General features: G+C 47.8%; 1 protein-coding gene and 1 pseudogene across 2 annotated transcripts in view; both read left to right on the top strand.

Moving 5' to 3' along the window:
- The first annotated feature begins 3,069 nt into the window (after positions 1 to 3,069).
- KMT2C (lysine methyltransferase 2C) overlaps positions 3,070 to 20,198 on the top strand; it is a 1,555,522-nt gene continuing 1,538,393 nt past the window's right edge. For both annotated transcript variants that reach the window (XM_086941472.1, XM_086941471.1), the window contains exon 1: positions 3,070 to 3,221. In XM_086941472.1, the coding sequence (XP_086797598.1) occupies positions 3,191 to 3,221 (31 nt within the window). In that variant the 5' untranslated portion in view covers positions 3,070 to 3,190. The remainder of the gene's footprint in view (positions 3,222 to 20,198) is intronic.
- LOC147688614 (2-aminoethanethiol dioxygenase-like) lies at positions 5,514 to 6,300 on the top strand (annotated as a pseudogene).

Raw genomic sequence — 20,198 nt, 5'->3', positions numbered from 1 at the left:
AAATTGTCCTTTTTCTATTTTTAGGATTTTGATGAAAGTAGACGTCATAATGTAAGTGTCATTTTACTAAAATCGCGATGTAGTGGTATGCGCAATAATTCCCGGCGAAGCAAAAGCATTTTTAATCTATTTCAATGCAGTTGCAAACTAAAACCATGCGAAGTAAAATCATGCGTAGAAATGCTAAATGCCAAGTAAAAGCAGCGCACTAAAAACATGTGCACTAATGGTATGCGAAGTAACAACACATATTCGAGCTGCAGGCCTTACTGACCAAAGTGTCTAAGCAGAAGGTGACCCCCTTTGTAGTGTTGGCAGGTTATTACTCCCGCTATTTCTTCGTGCACACGAAGGATGGGGGCCTTTATCCTAATTTATATCTTTGCCTTCTGAATGCTTTCCTGCAGAAGGACAAATTCAAAATGCTCACACTTGCCCAAGTTCTGTCTGTCCTGGATCCTTGAGACTATATATCGTTACCTTCGGTTCAGGGTAGGTCAGGAGCAATGTCAGTTTGCCTTGCTCTCCTTGAACCTTACCAGAACCCCTTGAGTGTTAATGAAAGTGATGCCAGTGGTCGCTGCCCATCTTCGGAGGTCCAAGATGCCAGTTTTCCCCTGTCTCGTGAAATGCTTGATCATTGAGCCAAAGTTACTCCTGACTCCTTCACAGAGGCTTACTTTTATAAATGCTTTAATGTACACATTGCAGCTATGAGGCTTTTTGGCCTGCTGGCCTCCTGCTTCCTGCATGTCCACTTCTTTAGGTGGTGTATGGGGGCTCAGCAGCAAAACCTGAATTCTCAGTGTGCCCAGCACCAAGAAAGCCTGTTGAATTCCATCCAGTTTTCAATGGAGAATTCACAAGATCTGTAGTAGTTTCTCAACTGCAGTTGGACCGGCGTCAGCCCCCTTCCCTGCCAAAGTTGATGGTTGTGATATAGGTGACCCTGCTGGTCTGGGGAGGTCATCTGGAAAAGATGGAAATCTTAGAGGACTGGTCTCTGGTAAAAAAAAAAAAAATCAGCTCTACATAAACCTTTTAAATCGGTAAGCCCCCTGCCTGATGTTGAAGACTTTCCTGCCGTACATCGAGTAAAGCCTGGTGTAGGTTCTCAGACTGTATCACAGCCATATATTACTTCAACAAAAAGGGTGGAGTGGGGGCCCTGGCTTCTGTTACCAGAGGCACGGTGCCTCTGGAGTTGGCTGGCGCATTGGGACATCTTCCTAATTGTGAACGACCTGGCAGGATTTTAAAATGCCAGGGCAGACAAACTCAGCTAGTTACTCCTGATCGGTCATAAATGGTGGTTGCATCCAGAGGTGACGCAGGTCATATTCCGACTCTGGGGGAGCTCTGGTTGGATCTTTTCAGCACGGTTGAACATGCAGTGTCATAAAAAACATCTGCTCATTGGAGTTACCTGGGGAACACTCTCTATGAGATGCATTCAGGCAAGAGTGGAGTTTGGGATTCCTGTATGACTTTCTACCTTTGACTCTCTTGTCCCAAGTTCTGAAGATCAGGATGAACTGGGCCCGGGCCATCCTGGGGTTCCAATAGTTATCTGTTAACCAAACTGCCTCGTGAGATCTGACTTGGAAAAACTGGTTCCACAGTGGGTTCACCACCAGGCAACTTGTCGCCACATGTGCCAAGTAATCCAGGCGGTTGCGCCTCAAGCTATTTAGCCATGTGAACCTTGAGGTACAGGAACTCCTCTCCACTCAAAGCACACTCCGTCCTGACTCCTTAACAAACTCACAGAGCTCCCCTGATGCCCTCAGGTTCCATAATCTGGAACCTGATGACATTAAGTTGCACATCATAACATGTTCCCTTTGGACATTAAGGAAATCAATTGGAGTGTGACCCTAAAAAACTGTTTAATTCATTGATAATGAAACATGTGCGCCTCTTAACACTTCACAAATCACTGCTTTTCCAAGTGAAAATGTCTGTTACCTTCGGATAAGACACTGTGCTAGCTGATCATCACATTGAAGGCTTCCAGTGCTGCGTTGCTTTGGAACTCCAGACTCTCCTGCTGGTGGCACTGCTTCCCTGCAATATCCAAGCTACAGCTTGGCAATGGATTCAACATTCCTATGTCGGTGATAATGCCACCAGCTTCATTTGTCCTATTTCGCAGCCAATAGCTGGTTTATACCAACATTGACCTGGCCGCAATCACCATCACAAGGGGCAGCATACTAACGTGGATTTATGGGTACTGTGAACCACTGACAATGTCTGTGGTGTCACCAGATCCACCAGTGTTTCCCACCTCAAATTACTTGAATGGACCATCTCTTTTCTCACATTCTATTACGTACCTTTATTTGCCAATGGAGCTCACTATTGGAGAACTCACTGATCACGCCTGGTCTGATTCCTGGATGGATCTACTTCCTTAATGTGCACAGTATCTTAATTTTCATTTGAAATTCAATATTCCCAGTGTCGTCTCAACCTCTCAATTAATTTATGTACGCTTTGGTATTTATGCATTATTATCCGTACACAAACATTTCTGGAAAGAGCCAAAACACTGTACGTAAACAATTGTGTACATAGTGTGGATTTTTTCACATTTGAATGTCAATCTATCTTTTATGTTAATGTACAAGAATAATGAACCCATGTTGTTAAGTGAGGACATACTCTATTTTAGTTATGTGCAACCGATTGGTTAGGTTTACTTATTAAACATTCTATCTTTTAATTCCAATCGTGCTGGATGTAAGTAACTGGTCAGTGCATTACTATGTAACTGTTTGTACAAGTAGCTCAGTTATCAGTTTTCCAACCAGCGTAAATATATATTTTTCAAGAAGCTGTACTGATTTGACTTGCCGTATATTCCTGAATAATCTCGTCATTGTATGTGTTGCTAGAAATTATTTAGCCATAATTTTTTAATGACCTCTGGGCAACTATTTTACTGTATATCTTTTGCTTTTATTTGTATATCTAATGCTTGATTGATTTTATCTTTTTGGAACTAAACTAATGCAGTCTGTCATCAGTGTGCGTAATTTAAAAATGTCCTTTTAACCACAGAGAGCCAGAGAGATCTCCTCATCGCAGCATAGTGTCTTGTCCAACTGTAAGCACTCAAACTGTCCCTGAGGAGACTACCAGCAAATTTTGGGATGAGCTTTCTCAAGTTGGCCTACCAGATGACATGGATGTCCAAGCCTTATTTGAGCCCACAGGTAACTTCAAATACAAATGAGATTATGACTTTAATTGTTTAAGAACGTGTTATGGATAACATTATTTGTAAATCGAACATTTTGTTCCACAGAAACAGTTTTTGGATCGTAATGAAAGGTAGCTAGAGATAGCGTAGTAAAGGTTTATATGCAGCTTCAGTTGGGACTGATTTAAGTCTGTTGCTACCCACCATTACCAGCTCTCCATCCCCCAAAAATTTCATAGGACTTACTGACCTCAGCATACCAACTCTGCCGCAGAATCCTACATATCTCTACTTCAAATGATAAACAAACATAACGAACCCCACACTCCGTACACACAACAGCTGCCTCACAGGCACAAAAAGTAACATCTCTAACATAACTTAAGACCAACAAAACCAAAACATTAAATCAACACCGTCATTGTCAAGATGATCAGGTTGCACAGAACTCTTTCCATCCTAAATAACTTGTATAAATACTGGCAAACCCTTCAAAACCATGCAAGTATTCTTCACTCTTAGCAGGTCAACTCCAGACTCTACCAAATGTCACACCGCCTTCCTCTCCTGATAACACTGCTTCATTCTAAAGTAGTTTGACATTTCTTTCACAACTTGATTGAGGTCGGCCATTTCCTTGTCCACCCAAGACATGTTAGAGCTAAAACAATTCTGTGCCTCTGACTGTGTATCTTTAAATGATTCTTGACCAGTCATACTCTTAAGTACTGGTTTTGAGTTGGCTTTTGCCATCTCCATTTTTAGTTTATCAAATCTTTTGACTTGAGCCAATTATTTATCATCTTTAGTCACACAGTTTGTGTTCCATGAATCATTTGGCTTGTGTGTGAAATCAAGACATGTGATATTGTTGATTGGACCTTACTCTAAAAAAATTCTCTCACATGCATGAACTTCTTTTTTGAACCATTATCGGTCATAATTAGCACTTCAGTCACCCATTTCCAACACTTGATCCAGGTAAGGTTTTTCCACTTTGGTGGTAACTTTATATGTAATTTGATACTCCTATCACTTAGAACAATAATTCTCTAACACCAAAGCATTCCTCAACTCAACATTTTAAGCGGTCCAATAATGTCCAGTTCTGTTGTCTCTCACTTCTTATTTTGTACCTCCACCAACTAAATAGATACTTTTTAGGTCTTGTGGCGATTACAGCGCGAAGCGCTGTCTCGCCAGAGACCTATTGTGAGCGATGCAGCTTTCGAGGAGACAGCACCTGGCCGTGCGCATTTCCTCTCTGAGAAGGCGATCGGAGCGGGCCACCCGCACGAGAACGCGCTCGCTGTGACCAGCTCCTGTCTCCTGGAAAGCTGCAACACAGAGCCACACCTCCCCCTGCTTACGCATGCGCGCACACACAGAGACACATACACAAGCGTACCTACACACACGCACACACACATTCATACAGAGACCCCCCCGCCGCGCACACACACAAGCGCACCTGCACACATACAGAGACCCCGCCCCCGCCCACATACACACACACACAACACACACACACACACACACACACAAGCGCACCCCCCCTCCCAGTATGCCCCACTTACCACCATTATGGACTTCTGCAGCCTCCGCGGGGCTCTCCCTCGGGCATGGGAGCCCGCGTCACCAGCACTGCTTCTCTCCGTGGCACTCCGTGGGCGCGTGCGCGTGCTTCCGAAGACGAAAATCCCGCCCCACGGAAGGTTTCGGTTTCGCTCACGTCTTGTTTTATAAGCTGCCTACAGTCTCCACATACGAACTTATGATGCAAGCCTCAGATCTGGCCTTTCCACAGACACGTGTTGTCGGAAGAATGGGGCATTTAATTTGCATCTTGTAAGTGCCAAAAAAGTAATTGTCAAAGTCTTCCATTTAAAAATTGCAATTTTTCACTTTGCTTTCCAGTGTCTGCCGGGAGGAGGGGGCGAGGAGGAGGAGGTTGTTAAATTGCGTTTCCTGGAATGCGCGTTGCTGGTGTGACGTAGGAGGTTTGTGTTTATAGTCAAAGGCTGGCTCGTGATTGGCAAAATGCTTTTATTGGGCGTGCATGGCCACTTTCACTTTGAAAGTGCAGCGGGGCAATGCGGCTATTGCAGGCTTAACTTCACGCCCCGTACTACATAACGCACCGAGTTCTGGTTGAAGGAGTTTGCCATTAACGTCAATAGATCCGGTAAGGATTGAAGGTTTCTGGGTTCAGCTTGTGCCTGCAATGTGTTAGCTTGACCGCGGCAACCAGCTGGCGAGGCCACAGAAGTTCAGGCCAACGCCGATTCGTAGGAAGACGCCACGGGATAACATGGACTTCCTCATCCAGAAGATCGCACGTCAACCCTGGCTCACCTTCCCTGGTGCCACAGCTGCCGCCTCCATAGGTAGTAGCAAGACCTTCTCCTACAACCTGAACCAGCTCAAGAACCTAGTGAATGAATTGTGGGTCGAGGACCTGAAGGTCACGCCGCGGGGCTGCAAGGGCGGTGCACCGCCAGCCGCTCCACACAGCCCGTTCGTCACCTACATGAACATCTACGTGATGGAGTTTTTCAGCATGGGCGTCTTCCTGCTGCAGAGCGGGTAGGCGTATATCCCGCTGCACGACCACCTGGGCATCTGCGGCATGATGAAGGTGATCTATGGCACCCTCAGCATCTGTGATTTCGACCGGCTGCAGGAGGTACCTGGGGCCATGTCGCCCCCCCCCTATTCAGCCCGCCCCTCCAGCCCTTTCAAGAGACGCGCTGCACCGAGCCCCGTGCCTATCATTCGGCCAGTTCGGCCCCACCAGCACTCCCTGCCTGCTCAGCCCGCACAGGGCCAACCTGCACCAGATCAACGCTCTGGACAGGCCTGCTGCTTTCCTCGACATTCTCGCGCCACCTTATGACCCAGAGGACGAGCTTGACTGCCACTACTACCAGCTGCTGCAGCCATCCTCCACTGAGCCCAACGCCCAGGGCGGCAAGGAGGAGGGTGCTGAGAGCCGAGAGGTGTGGCTCCTGGAGGTCCCCCAGCCGGCTGACTTTTGGTGTGGAGGAGAACCTTACCCGGGGCCGAGCGTGACACTCAGAGAGCATCGGTGACCTGTGAGCACCTTAGTCAGAACAGTGTCAGCCACCCTGGAAAGCATCAAATCTGTGTTTGGGGCCCTGGCTCTTTGAGACAGTGGGTGTGCGGGCCACTTCTGTCCCCCCGTGTGTTAGGTGGACGCACAAGCAGACTGCCTGACTGCGTGTGGAGGTCACAGGATGGACCTGGCAGGAAGAGGTAGGCAAGGGGTCAAAGGACTGGGTCTAAAACAAGCTCCCCTACTGGCCAGAATGTGTGTGTTTGTGGGAGGGGGCAGTGCCCATGGATAGCACTCCACACAAGTCTCTGTGGAAACAATGTATTATCTGTCACCGTTGTCCCTTAGTATTCCCTCTTGGGTATTTGAAGATTTTACTTTCGGAGTCAATCACTTTATCTCCCCATACCTACCAAAAATGAATGTGTCCTTGTGTTATGTGACTGGTGCCCACGGAAACCACTTTAATACCTTCAGGTGGAGTTTGGGCTATATAAAACAATCTACAATGTATGTGGTTGTTGTATCTCTTTCCTTAATTGTATGCATTTCCGTGAGTATGTCTTATGGGTCTCTGGGTGTCCCCACCTTTAATTGTCTTGGATTTACTCTGCTTCTTTTGTGAATGTCCTTTAACTTGCTGCAGTTTCAGTAGTTGCAGTATGCTCCACTCTCAGTGCACACAAGTGGATGCCACCAATCCACCTCTTCCATGTATTTGCAACACTCCATTTGTTCCCACTGGTGCCCTCCCATAGTCGACTACCGCATTTGTAGCACTCTTACTATGCCGTAGTTTACATTTTAGCCGACCTTTCTATTATACCTCCTCCCCATATACCCTCACATATATCTTGGCGCTATTGGCAGTTGCTCCCTGCCCCTCAAACCTCACACATTATTTCATAAAAACTGTTCATCCACTCGTGTTTTTACTAACTCCTTAATTTCTGGTTATTCTTTTGCACCGGTGACACCCACATACAATTTTATATACCTTTTAAAGTCCTCCACAAGAGAATAAAATATACATTATTTCCCACTTGCTCTCTCCCAGTTGTAGTTAGTGTGGTGGTATTTGATTGTTAGCTTGTGTTGCAGAAATGCTTGTTTGAGTCAGTGTCCTTTTTTTGGTACTAGACTCACCCCTCTTGGATTACCACTTCGATGTTACTTGTGCACCTGCTTTGTTTATGATTTGAAAATGTTTGGTGCTAAACCACTGATTGTAATATAATGTGCTGGATTTTAAAGACCACAAGACACAAAGGTATACTCCTTATAAGGGGGCTTTCCTTGATTGGAGCTGCTGACCTGTCTGCCGTGGCCTACTTGGAATTACTCTCTTTGTTCATGCAGTTTTTGCAGCTTTCAGGCAGCGGACGCTCCCGGTTGACGGTCCTTTTTGGGGCACTTGGTGCATCAGTGTTTGTTGATGACAACGAGCCCCCTCTCTTGCTCCTTATTGTTTTCCTGATTTACTGTTGGGAAAGGACGTTCCTGCGGTGGTTCATGCGAGAATCTTACTTGTCAGGGATGGATTGAACAGTTTTAAAATATGATAGCACAAAATGTTGTGTGGGTTTACTATGTGTCCATTTCAGATTAGTAGCTTATTGTATTGTCGTTTCAAATAAAATTGCATATACCTCCTTCATTCCCAAATTGCTGATATTTACACTTTCCAATGGATTTTGTTGTGATGGTGTTTCAGTTACTTCACCAAAAAGTTAGGCACAGTTATATAGGCGACAAGTAGTTTGTTTATGCAACCTATAAAACAATTATTGTGAATCTCAGCATTTTGAGCACATACATAATGCTCTGCTTTTCAAGGAGGATAGTGCTTCAAATACATGAAGGTTTTTAACTCCTCAGATTCTCATATATGTCCTTGCATTGATGCTTTTCTAACACAGAGCCTTTCAAATATCCGTGCACTAAAGGTTGCTAAAGCCACAAGGTGCCCATGTGACCTGGAGCTGGGGAACAAGGGTCGAGCCTTGGCGTTGGCTCAACATCCTGTGATCCTGGGGAAATTACTTAAGCTCCCCGTGCCTACCAATAATGAATATGTCCTTGTGTAACGTGACTGGTGCTAATTTAAAGCGCCCCAACACCTTCTGGTCGAGTTAGCGCTATATAAAAAACAACAAAAGGCAGCAGCTTTCTTAAAGTATGCACCCAGGTTAGAATTTCATCCGTATCCAACAGGACTGCCTCACCAATGCTCCAATTAGAAAACTCAGCACTTAAAAAAAATACAGCATTACGATGCAGTAACATTCCACTTTCGCTCTTAGTAACCAGCTACTCCTCCAAACACTTGCTGACTGTGTCTTTGCCTTGGGCCCTATGCAGTGCCGTGCTGCTATATTTGCTTCGACGGCCGGTAATGGCTCTCATGACCCTGTGTTCACGATTGACCAAAATTTACGTGAGTCTCTGGTTGCAGGTGCAGCAGTTAAATGTACCCATTTATCATGGTCCCATTCTGCCTTAGCACAATAAATCAGGCGCGTATATTCAATTCTCCTAGCTTGAATTTGGAATTTATTAGTCACAAACCGCAGTAGCTTCACCCTTCCACCGACTCAATTACAATCACTTTTATTTAAGTATTAATTATTAAAAAAATTAAAAGCCATTGTTATTTGGAATATCAATACATCTAAGTCACGTAAATACAACACAGTTTGCATTACAAATGCTATAAGTGTCACATTTGCAAAAGTTGTAACTATTGGCATTGTCATACACAATGCCAATAACTCAAACTTTAATGCTGAGAGACCTATTGCATTGTAAATGCTTGTTCTGACTGTTTTAGCTGATTCAGGCTATACATTTATTTTTTTTTCACAGCAGATTTTATTGATTGATCAGGTAGAAGCAGGTATACAGTACTCCACAATCAGGAAGTCACTGTAAAATTATCAACACATATATATCATTGTATCCCAATCAATAATAAAGAAACGTTTATCCAGTATTATGGGTGTCTTTCATAGATTCACATGCCTGAATCATTCCCCGTCGTCGAGATGGGAGTCCCCGGTACATAGAAAAGTAATGTCCTATAGACATACATAGAGAAAAGTAGGCCTAAGGGCCCTGCCTTAGTAGCCTATCTGTGTCCTTTTGTAAAAAGGACCAAACTTCTGAAGGTAGCCAATCAGCTACCACCTCCCTCTAGAACCTTCCTGCCAGGAGCCTCAGTCTCTCAGATTTTCTACCGCACGTTGTGCTAGGGAGTCTCCACCTGAGTTCTCCTCAGGTTTCTTGGATTTATCACTTTTCTTCATAATTCTTGGAAATTTTCTTCACCAAACAACAATGGCTGATCAGCAGAAGAAAGGACTGTTCAGAGCCTGTACTTAATGTGGTAAGAAGATACTGCACGTCGAAGACAAGCATGAGACTTGCCTCTACTGTCTTTACCCTCACCATTCTTCTAAAGAATGTAGGATTTGTAGAACATTCTCTGCTAAGACTCTTAAAGACAGAGAAGGGAGACTGCTCATCTGGCTAAACAGACTTAAAACCAGAGAGGATGATGTCCTGTCCTCTGAGGGCAGTGAAATGGCTTCAGTTTCTTCAAAACTGTCATTGAAGAGACCAAGGGAATCTTCCCCAAGCCCTACAAACGTTCCTCCTAAAAAGACTACCACAAAGTCTTCTGAGGTAAAATCTGTCAAGTCTGTGAAAGATGTTCCCACATTCAGAAAGCCAATGCAGTAGTCGTCGACGAGTTCGTCGACATTTTCTTCAAAAAAGACCACATATGTCTCTACATCGACGACGACGGTGTTGACGACAATGGCGTCGTCAGCCTCTTCATCGACGACGACGACCACTCAATCGTCGACGACGGGTAAGCCACTATCATCGATTGTAATTATAAAACAGCAATCGACGGTGATCAAGTCTCCGCCGACAACATCGTCGACGACCTCGATCCTGTCGACGACGAGACAAAAACCGTCGACGCCTACGCCGTCGACGAGGACGCCATCGACATCGGGCGCCCCATCGACGGCGACACCGACGACGGTAAAAACATCGTCGACGTCAAGGGCACCGCCGACGAGCACGCCATCGACGACGAAAGAGCCGCCGCCGCCGAGAACACAGGCGACTGGATCGTCGACGGCGAAATCACCGTCGACGACAACACCGCAGACGACCGCGCCGTCGACGAAGGAATCGTTGACGACAGCACCGTCGACTAAGGAATCGTCGACGACTGCGCCGTCGACTACAGAAAAACGATCAACGTCAGCACCGGCGACGACGACATCATCGTCGACGCTATGGAAAAAATCCGAATTGATAACATCAAAGAAGACCACTAAAAACCCTATTACACCAGAATTAACATCTCCAAGTAGCGTACAAAAATCACCCCCATCTTGTCTGCTACAAAGTGACGACTCAGATGAGGAACAATTCGATCAGGCTACTAGTCCTTCGGATCTAATTGTGAAATGTCAGAGTACAGATGAAGATGGAGATGACCTTATGATGACGGAGGAAACTGTTCATACTCCAGTACAGACTCAAGTAATTCCTATGATCTGTCTCCCAGCAGCTATAGTCACCGATCTACAATTCTTGATCGCAGACTACAAACAACGATTCCCTGAATCACCAGCGGCCCCTTCTACGGAAAAATCTCCAGCTTCTTCCAGACCGCAACAAGCTCCAAATTTAAAACCATCATCTTTGGATATTCCGCAAGAGAAGGAGACTTTTCATCACATCCAATCTTCTGATGAGGAAAGCAATGAACCTGAAGAAGGAGAGGTTTGAGACGATCTGTCTCAGAACAGCGACGATGAGGACTATGTCGCTCATTCTCCAGCCACACCTGAACCAAATACTTCGGACTCTCAGCCAGTGGATATTGGCGGATTCCATAATTTGATAGAGAGAGCAGCCACTAGATTCCACATGACCATGGAATCACATGAAACGGACTGTTTCTTATACGATTTTAAAGATCCTATCAAAAAGACGGCTAGATCAATTCCCATAATAGAGCACATTTGGGAACAAGGTCAGCAACTAATGCAAAAACCTGCATCGGTTTCAATAGTGGTACCTAGACTGGATAAAAAATATAAAGGCACCATCAACAGCAGCTACCTGCCTTAATGCACATCCCAAGCCGGATTCGGTAGTCACCCAAGCCGCACAAAAGAATTCTCCTCTGTCAGCACCACCAGACAAGGAGGGCAGGAAATTGGATGGCATAGGCAAACGCTTCTCTACAACGTCGGCTATGACTATCAAAGTATCCAATGCCATTGCGCTACTAGGCAGATATAACAGACAATTGTGGGAAGACATTGTCCCATACATAAAGGATATACCTGAAGATTCAAAGGATGAGGTTCATTCACTCAAGGAAGGACAGATGTCAGCAGAGGAAATAATCAATGCTGCTGTGGATGTCGCTATGACAGGCTTTAGACAGCTGGCAGGTGCAGCAGTTTTACGCAGACAAGGGTGGCTCAAAGCGACATCCTTCCGCCAGGAAGTCCAAAACAAGGTCTTGGACATGCCCTATGACGGACAACACCTATTTGGCGACAAAATAGATGAGGCCTTGCAGACAATCAAAAAAGACACAGACACTGCAAGAGCTCTCGGCACATTACAATTCAGAAACCAGTCCTTTCGAGGACACCGGGGAAGGGGTCAACCCTCTTACAGGGGATCATATCAAAGAAAATCCTCTTATTCCTACAGTCAAAATCGCTCACAATACCAGCAGAGGCAACAGCAACAAGGTCGTCAGACCTCCTACGGGAGATCGAACTTCAGGGGGAAAAATCAGAAGAAACCAGTCGGCGGACGACAATGACAATTTTCAGCAGCCAGTCCCTCCACAGTCTCGTCCATTCAAAATTGGGGGAAAACTGACTCGCTTCCTCCACAATCGGAGATCCATAACAACGGATCGATGGGTACTACAATTAATCCAACACGGACACTCATTGGAATTCAAATCCATCCCACCAATAACTCCTCCTCGCAACATGCAACACAAACACCTACGATTACTCCTTCTAGAAATATCTTCAATGTTAAAAAAGGGAGCAATAGAGCGAGTTCCATCGGCTCAAAGAGGGAAGGGATTTTATTCCTGCTTCTTTCTAATACAACAAAAAAGAAAGAAATGGAGGCCCATTCTGGATCTCAGGGCACTCAATACGTTCTTGAAGACCCAATCGTTTCGAATGGTGAGCATACAGGAAATCCTGGAATCCCTAGAGGAAGGAGACTATATGACGTCTTTAGACCTGCAAGAAGCATATTACCACATCCCAATACACAGGCGCCACAAAAAATTCCTAAGATTCGCAGTAGGAAGTCAACACTACCAATTTTGTGTCCTTCCATTCGGCCTCAAATCAGCACCTCGCATCTTCACAAAGTGCCTCGCTCCTGTTGCAGCTTTCCTACGTCAGCAGGGACACCAGGTCTTCCCCTACCTGGACGACTGGCTGGTGAAAGCACCATCTATGACAGACGCACAAATGTCTTCCACCGCCTGTCTCAATATTTTCCAAAGCCTAGGTCTGACACTCAACTACGAGAAATCAAAACTACAACCCACCAAAGTTATAACATTCCTGGGGGCAATTTTAAATACATCTTCCAAAGCATTTCCATCTCGGGAACGGAAACAAAAACTGATCACTCTAGCTACCGCAGTGTCTTCAAGTAACACCATCAAAGTCCGTACTTTCAAGTCCCTACTCGGGATGATGTCTTCTTGCATACTACTCATTCCTCACTGTCGGCTCAGAATGCGCCCCCTCCAGGAGGCCTTGACCAAACAGGGACTCAACGTACAGATTCTTTCGAGGATCACATAGTCATTACTCGACAAATAACAACAGCCTTACTTTGGTGGACAACAGACAAGAACCTGACAAAAGGTCTGACGTTCTTGATGCCTGCGACTCCACATGTCATCACCACGGATGCTTCTCTAGAAGGATGGGGCGCAGTCCTGCAAGAATTGCAAATCAGTGGCAAGTGGACAGAACAAGAAACAAAATTACATATCAACCTCCTAGAACTCAGAGCAGTTCTCCACTCTCTACAAGCATTCCTCCCTCGCATCAAGAACTCAGCAGTGCTTGTGAGAACGGACAACACGACCACAATGCACTACTTGAACAAGCAGGGAGGCACACGTTCGCTGACACTATCTCGCGAATCGCAGAAAATTTGGAACTGGATAGTACACAACAACATCAAACTAACAGCAGAGTATGTCCCATGCAAAGACAACGTCATAGCGGACGCTCTAAGCAGGCAGAGGTCACTGTCCCACGAATGGGGACTAGACCAAAAAGTCCTAAACAACATCTTCTTGGAATGGGGGACACCGCAAATAGACCTATTTGCCACCGCAGAGAACGCGAAATGCCAAAACTTCGCAAGCTGGCATCCCCAACCAAGGTCATTAGGAAATGCATTTTCCATCGCATGGCGCAACGTGTTTGCGTACGCGTTTCCGCTGTTTCCCCTGATAACAAGAGTCATTCGGAAAATGAAAACGGAGCACTGCACCTTGATTCTCATTGCCCCATACTGGCCGAGACAGCATTGGTTTACGGACCTCATTCGCCTCTCAATCCAACCATCTCTCCGTCTGGATCAACATCCCTCTCTGCTCTCGATGTCCAAAGGCCAAATACTCCACCCGAATCTGAAATCTCTCAGATTATCGGCATGGTTACTGAGCACCGAGAGTTCTGCAAACTAGACATCACGCAGGAGTGCAAGGATGTACTAGCTAAAGCAAGAGCAGTTAGCACAAACAAAACTTACTGCTTGAAATGGAAGCACTTCTGTATTTGGTGCAAAGACAACGATCTCCATCCCCTAAGGATCACTCCGGAGCTCTTACTACCATATTTATTACATCTGGCACAGTCAGGACTTGCCCATGCCTCTATCAGAGTTCATCTGGCAGCAATCTCCCGTTTTACGAGAACTTCAAAAGGACCTTCTCTATGGTCCAACAGATTAATAAAGCAATTCCTTAAGGGACTCTATAGCTCATTTCCACGGCCACGTAGGATTCCTCCGACATGGCACCTTAATATAGTCCTCAACCAATTGATGAAACACCCATTTGAGCCCATCCACAGAGCTGATCTCAAACATATTTCATGGAAAACAGCACTTCTTTTAGCTTTGACCTCAGCGAGACGGGTCAGTGAGTTACAAGCTCTTTCCATACAAGATCCTTTCATGCAGTTCAGAGAAGACAGAGTGATCTTAAGAACTAATCCTCGTTTCATTCCTAAAGTCCCTTCGGACTTCCATTTAAATGAACCGCTTGTACTTCGCTCATTCTTCCCAAATCCCAGAACTGCGGCTGAAAGGTCCCTCCACTCGTTGGACCTAAAAAGATGTCTGAAATTTTACTTGGACAAAACAAAACAATTCAGAAAAACAAATTTGCTTTTCATCGCTTTCAGCAGACCCAGGAAAGGCATGCCACTCTCCAAACAAAGCATTTCGAGATGGATATCATCTGCAATTGCTTTTTGCCATGACAAAGCCGGACGTCCATTACACTCCAAAGTCCGAGCACATTCCACAAGAGCTATGTCCACATCGGCGGCACTATTCGCTGGAGTTCCGGTACTGGACATTTGCAGAGCAGCGACCTGGAAATCGCTGCACACATTTACCAGGCACTACTGCCTGGATACGGAACTGATGCAGGATGCAGCTGTGGGCCAGACTGTGCTTCGCCATCTATTCCAGTAAGATGAGCCCTCCTTCTTCCCACCGTCCTGTAATGGTATGCACATTTATTTACTTTATGCATTATTATTGATGAGGGTTATTAATTGCATGATATGGATTATCTCAGACTGCTCAAAATGATCCATTACAAATGTGCATAATGTATTGCTTGCTACTCTGATTCAGGCATGTGAATCTATGAAAGACACCCATAATACTGGATAAGAAATGCGTTACTTACCTGTAACTGTAGTTATCCAGTATTGGTGTCTTTCATAGATTCACATGCAACCCTCCCGCCTCCCCAGGAAGGTCTCATCTCTCCCTCTATAACATATACTACGTCTACCTAGCTTGGTGCGTACGAAAATCTGAGAGTCTCAGGCTCCTGGCAGGAAGGTTCTAGAGGGAGGTGGTCGCTGATTGGCTACCTTCAGAAGTTTGGTCCTTTTTACAAAAGGACACAGATAGGCTACTAAGGCAGGGCCCTTAGGCCTACTTTTCTCTATGTATGTCTATAGGACATTACTTTTCTATGTACCGGGGACTTACATCTCGACGACGGGGAATGATTCAGGTATGTGAATCTATGAAAGACACCAATACTGGATAACTGCAGTTACAGGTAAGTAACGCATTTCTTCTCCCTAACCCCCCCCCAACTCCCACAGCCACCCAAGAACCCCACTACCCGCCCCTTATCCCTCCCTAGCCCTGTACACACGATCATGTCAAGCCCTCTGTACGTGCTATCCGGAAGTCCAGTACCATGCACACTCTAGGCCTGGCGTCCATCACCCAAATCTAGATCGTCGTCAGGCTCTGCTGGTGGATCAAGAGTCAAACCCCTGTAGTCTGCCCACTGCTTCCAGATTTTATAATGCTTCCTGGGACAGCCTCTGGCCTCGAACACTGGGCGCTCCAAACCCATAAAATAGTCCAATCCAGCTTTCCATGCACTCGGGGTGGGGGGGGAGGGGGGGGGGGGGAGCTTGTTCATTCTTCCACGCTCGAGCCAAGTCCAGCTTGGCCACCCCCAGGCCCAACAGCAAGAGATGACGTTTGTAAATATTTCCACCTACCCCCTCCAACACATGAAGGAGACCCAGACGATGGGTGCGGGGGAGATCCCAATCCAGCACTTCCGACAAACAACTCCACACACCATTCCAGAACCTAGTCAAGCCAGCACACGACCACACATTATGGATTAGGGTACCAGTGTCAGCTCCACAACGCAGGCACTTCGGGGACCCAATTAGGCCCGCCTTCCACAGTCGCTCTCTTGTATAGTAGGCCCTGTGTAAGTATTTAAATTGGATTAGTCGGAGTCGCACCGCAATAGCCGTCCCACGTGGGGACTCCAGTGCCTCCCTCCAGTCGTCTTCATCCAGGGGCCCTACGTCCTTTTCCCAAGCATCTTTCAGTGGGAGCAGGGAGGAGGAGCAGTGGGTGACCAGTATCTGATATATGCGGGATACCTTTTTATCCCCAAGATCGCCCATGAAGACCTTCGCATCCACGGGGCTGAACTCCGGTAGCGACTCCAACCCAACCAGGCTAGGCGCCAATGCGTGACGAAATTGTAAGTATCTGAAGAATTGAGTTTTAGGCGTGTGAAACTCGTCCCGCAAGTCCTGGAATGACTTAAGAGTCACACCGGACATAACGTCTCCAAGCGAGGAAATTCCTATAGAGTCCCATCCGCCAAACCCCGTAAGCGAGGCCAACGCAGAGAGTCGTCCATTCTGCTACAATGGGGTCTCTGCCGTCAACTTCCCCCACCAACCCATCCGACGCAGTGCCTGTCTCCAAACTGCAAATACCACTTGCGTGGCTGACGGCAGCCGCCTCCTAAGCCCAGCCGAATATAGGATGGTATGCAATGTGTTATTCCCCATCAGTGAGCGCTCCCGCGCATATGCCGGGTCGCCACCATCCCCATACCACCAGCCGTTTAAGACCAGCAGATGCAAGGTGCTTGGTAATAAGAGAGGATGTCCGACGTGGCCATGCCACCACAATACGTGGATAGAAAACACGTGCGTAGCGCCACTCTAGCGGCTCCCCCTGCCCACAAAAAGCGGCCCAGGGCGGAATTGACCTGCCGGAACCACCGCGGTGCAATTGGGTGTGGATTGTTCTGTAGTTGATAAAGGAGGCGCAGAAGGGCAACCATTTTAAAAATCGCCGACCTGCCATAGATGGTAAGGGGCATTCGAGACCAAGTTTTAATGTCCGTTTGGACCCTCTTCCATACCGGCAACACGTTGCGCTCCCATGAGACCGTCGCGGACTCGGATAAGAACACTCCAAGATATAATATGCCCCCGGCCGCAGTTCGCAAGGCTGACGCCCATGAACCCGTGTCCGCCCCGTCACCCAGCACCCATAAGGTGGACTTACTCGGTTTAAGGTAAAGGCCCGACACCTCACCAAAGATGCGCATTATCTCCAGCACTCGGGGCCCAGATCTATTCAGGTCAGTGAGGAAAAAGAGGACGTCGTCCACATAGAGGGCGATTCGATCAGTAAGGCCTCCCTCCCATACAAAGACCCGCAGCTGCGCATCAATGCGCACCCAAGAGGCGAGAGGCTCCATGATTAACGCGAATAAATATGGGGACAGCGGGCAACCCTGACGGGTCCCCCGGCTGATGGCAAACCTCTCAGAGTTCGCTCCAGAAACACGCACAGACGCCGTGATATCAGTATAGAGAAGTTTGATATAGGATATAAACACCGGGCCCAGATTAAGATGAGGCAGAAGCGCGAATAAGTAGGTCCAACTTACCGAGTCGAAGGCCCTATCTATATCTGCCAAGAGCAGGGCCACTCGCTCTCCCGAGGCCCTTTTCGCTTCTATGGCAGTCTGTGCCCTGCGAATATTGTGTTGCGTCGCTCTACGTGGCATAAAGCCCGCCTGATCCGGGTGGACCAGATCGGCTACATATGGGAGGAGACGATTCGCCAACGCCTTAGCCAACAGTTTTGCAGCGTGAATCTTTCTGGATTCACTATGCTGTGCATTATTCCGCGGTCTTGTGGTTGGGTCCGGATTCGTAGTCTTTTCTCTCTTTTTCTTTTTTTTTTTTTTGTGTCCCAGGTGGGCGTCGGCGTCACCCTTCCTTGGGTGTATTTCCGGTGACGTCGGCATGCTTCCTGCGGAAGCTCCCATCCCTGGGCGCCATCTTCAGATTCTTTTTTCCGCGGTCGGGTCTGGATCGTTCCCGTTGGGCTCCAGACATTTTTGGAGAAAGTACTGCCAAGAGAGAGGTTCGAGAAGAAATTGAAGGAAGAAGACCAAGGAGGACTTCGCAGACCATTGGCGAAGAGAGAAGAAGGAGAGAACGTCGAGAACTTCGACGATCATCGACGTCCACGCGGTCAGGGAGGCCTGAAACGCTCGAGGATGGTCAACACGCCGTTCAAGTTCTGCCCGAATTGCAGACACAAGTACGCGCAGAAAGATCAGCACCCGGTGTGCAACCTTTGCCTACCGGTGGACCACAGAACCGAAGACTGCAACGCCTGCTCCGTCTTCGCCGCGAAGACCCTTCGTGTGAGGAAGAGTCAGAGGGTAGCACACGCCACCCTCGGAGGAAAAGCCCCGACGCCTTCGCTGTACGACCTGGGGATGTCCTCAGAGGAAGAGGACAACGCTGCCGCCGAAGACGACAGCTACACGGTCGTAGAGACCGATTCAAAGAAGACGCCTGATAAGGTAGGAGACTCGACGTCCCACAAGAGCACGAGAGACCCTGAGTCTCGAAAGAACGAGGGCCAGACCCCGAAGGCGCCGACGCAGCGACATCTGCAGTCCGCGACCACACACAGGCCCAGCGGATCCTCGGAGAAGGAGTCCCTGGCGCCGAGAGCTGTTGAACAGCAGAAGGCTCCGAAGATCGCCTCCGAAAGGGGCCGAGCTGTTGAACAGCAGAAGGCGCAGAAGATCGTCTCCGAAAGGGACCGATCGGCGTCGAGGGAGAAAGACCCGAAAACCTTGACGACATCCAAGGACCCGAAACAAGGTTCGACGTCCAAACATTCGACGCCGGGAGTCTCGCCGCCGAGCCAGGTGACGAAGAGAGGGGCCGAGCGTTCCGAAGCCGAGAACGCGGCCGAAAGGGAAAAGAAAAGACGGCGTTTGGAGGCCGAGATGGCGAGCATCTTGCAGCGAAAAAAGGATTTCGACGCCGAGATGAGTGCCTTTACAATTCCACACAAGACCAAGCACGTTGTGCTAGATCTGGTAGAAGAGGAAGAAGAACTCGTCGACACACATGGCCCGGTCGCCGAGATGGTCGACGACCAGGGAGATGAGGAGAATCCCTACGAGGATTACGGCTATGACGAGGAGGAGGGCAGTAGGGTGGACGCCGAGTCGGCCACCTCTGACCCCAACGAACAGGATTACCTGGATATCGACACCGAGAGCCCGGAGGAGGCGGTCGACACATACCCCTCGAGGCCCTCGCCGCCTGACGACATCGGGGCATACAATTCGGCGATACAGTCTGCCGCAGCGGCATTTAAGCTAAAGCTCGACGAGGAAAAGCAGAAAGCAGACTTCCTGCTCGAGACCTTGCTCCCAACACAGACAAGGAGCCAGTTCCTCCCAATGCTCGAGAGCGTCTTGGCTCAGGGACAAGAAGCATTCAAGGAGCCCGCAACATGCAAGGCGGTAACCCCTAGAACGGAGAAAAAATACAAACACTCCACGAAGGACCCGGCCTACATTCGAGGCGAGGTCTCCGCAGACTCCATTATCACGGCCACGGCTAGGAAGAGGGCCAACGTATCCACTACCTCGGGCCCACCACCGGATAAGGAGAGCAGGAGGATGGATCTGGTGGGCAGAAGGATCGAACGGAATGCTGCGACCCACTGGCGCATGGCTAACTCCAACGCTCTTATAAACAGGCACATGTACCAGATCTTGGACGGCCTGGGACACTTGGTGAAGGACCTACCCCAGGAGGCCAGGCAGAAGGCCGAAATGTTGGTCGAAGAGGGGAAAAATGCGGCAAATTCTTGCCTTAAGACAGCCCTGGACGGAGCAGACACTGCCAGCAGGCTGATGATGATGGGTGTCACAGAAAGGAGACACGCCTGGCTCAGGATTTCAGGGTT

The sequence above is a fragment of the Lissotriton vulgaris genome, chromosome 10 (assembly GCF_964263255.1).
Source record: "Lissotriton vulgaris chromosome 10, aLisVul1.2, whole genome shotgun sequence".
NCBI lineage: Eukaryota > Metazoa > Chordata > Amphibia > Caudata > Salamandridae > Lissotriton > Lissotriton vulgaris.
This window is presented reverse-complemented; position numbering and strand designations above follow the sequence as displayed.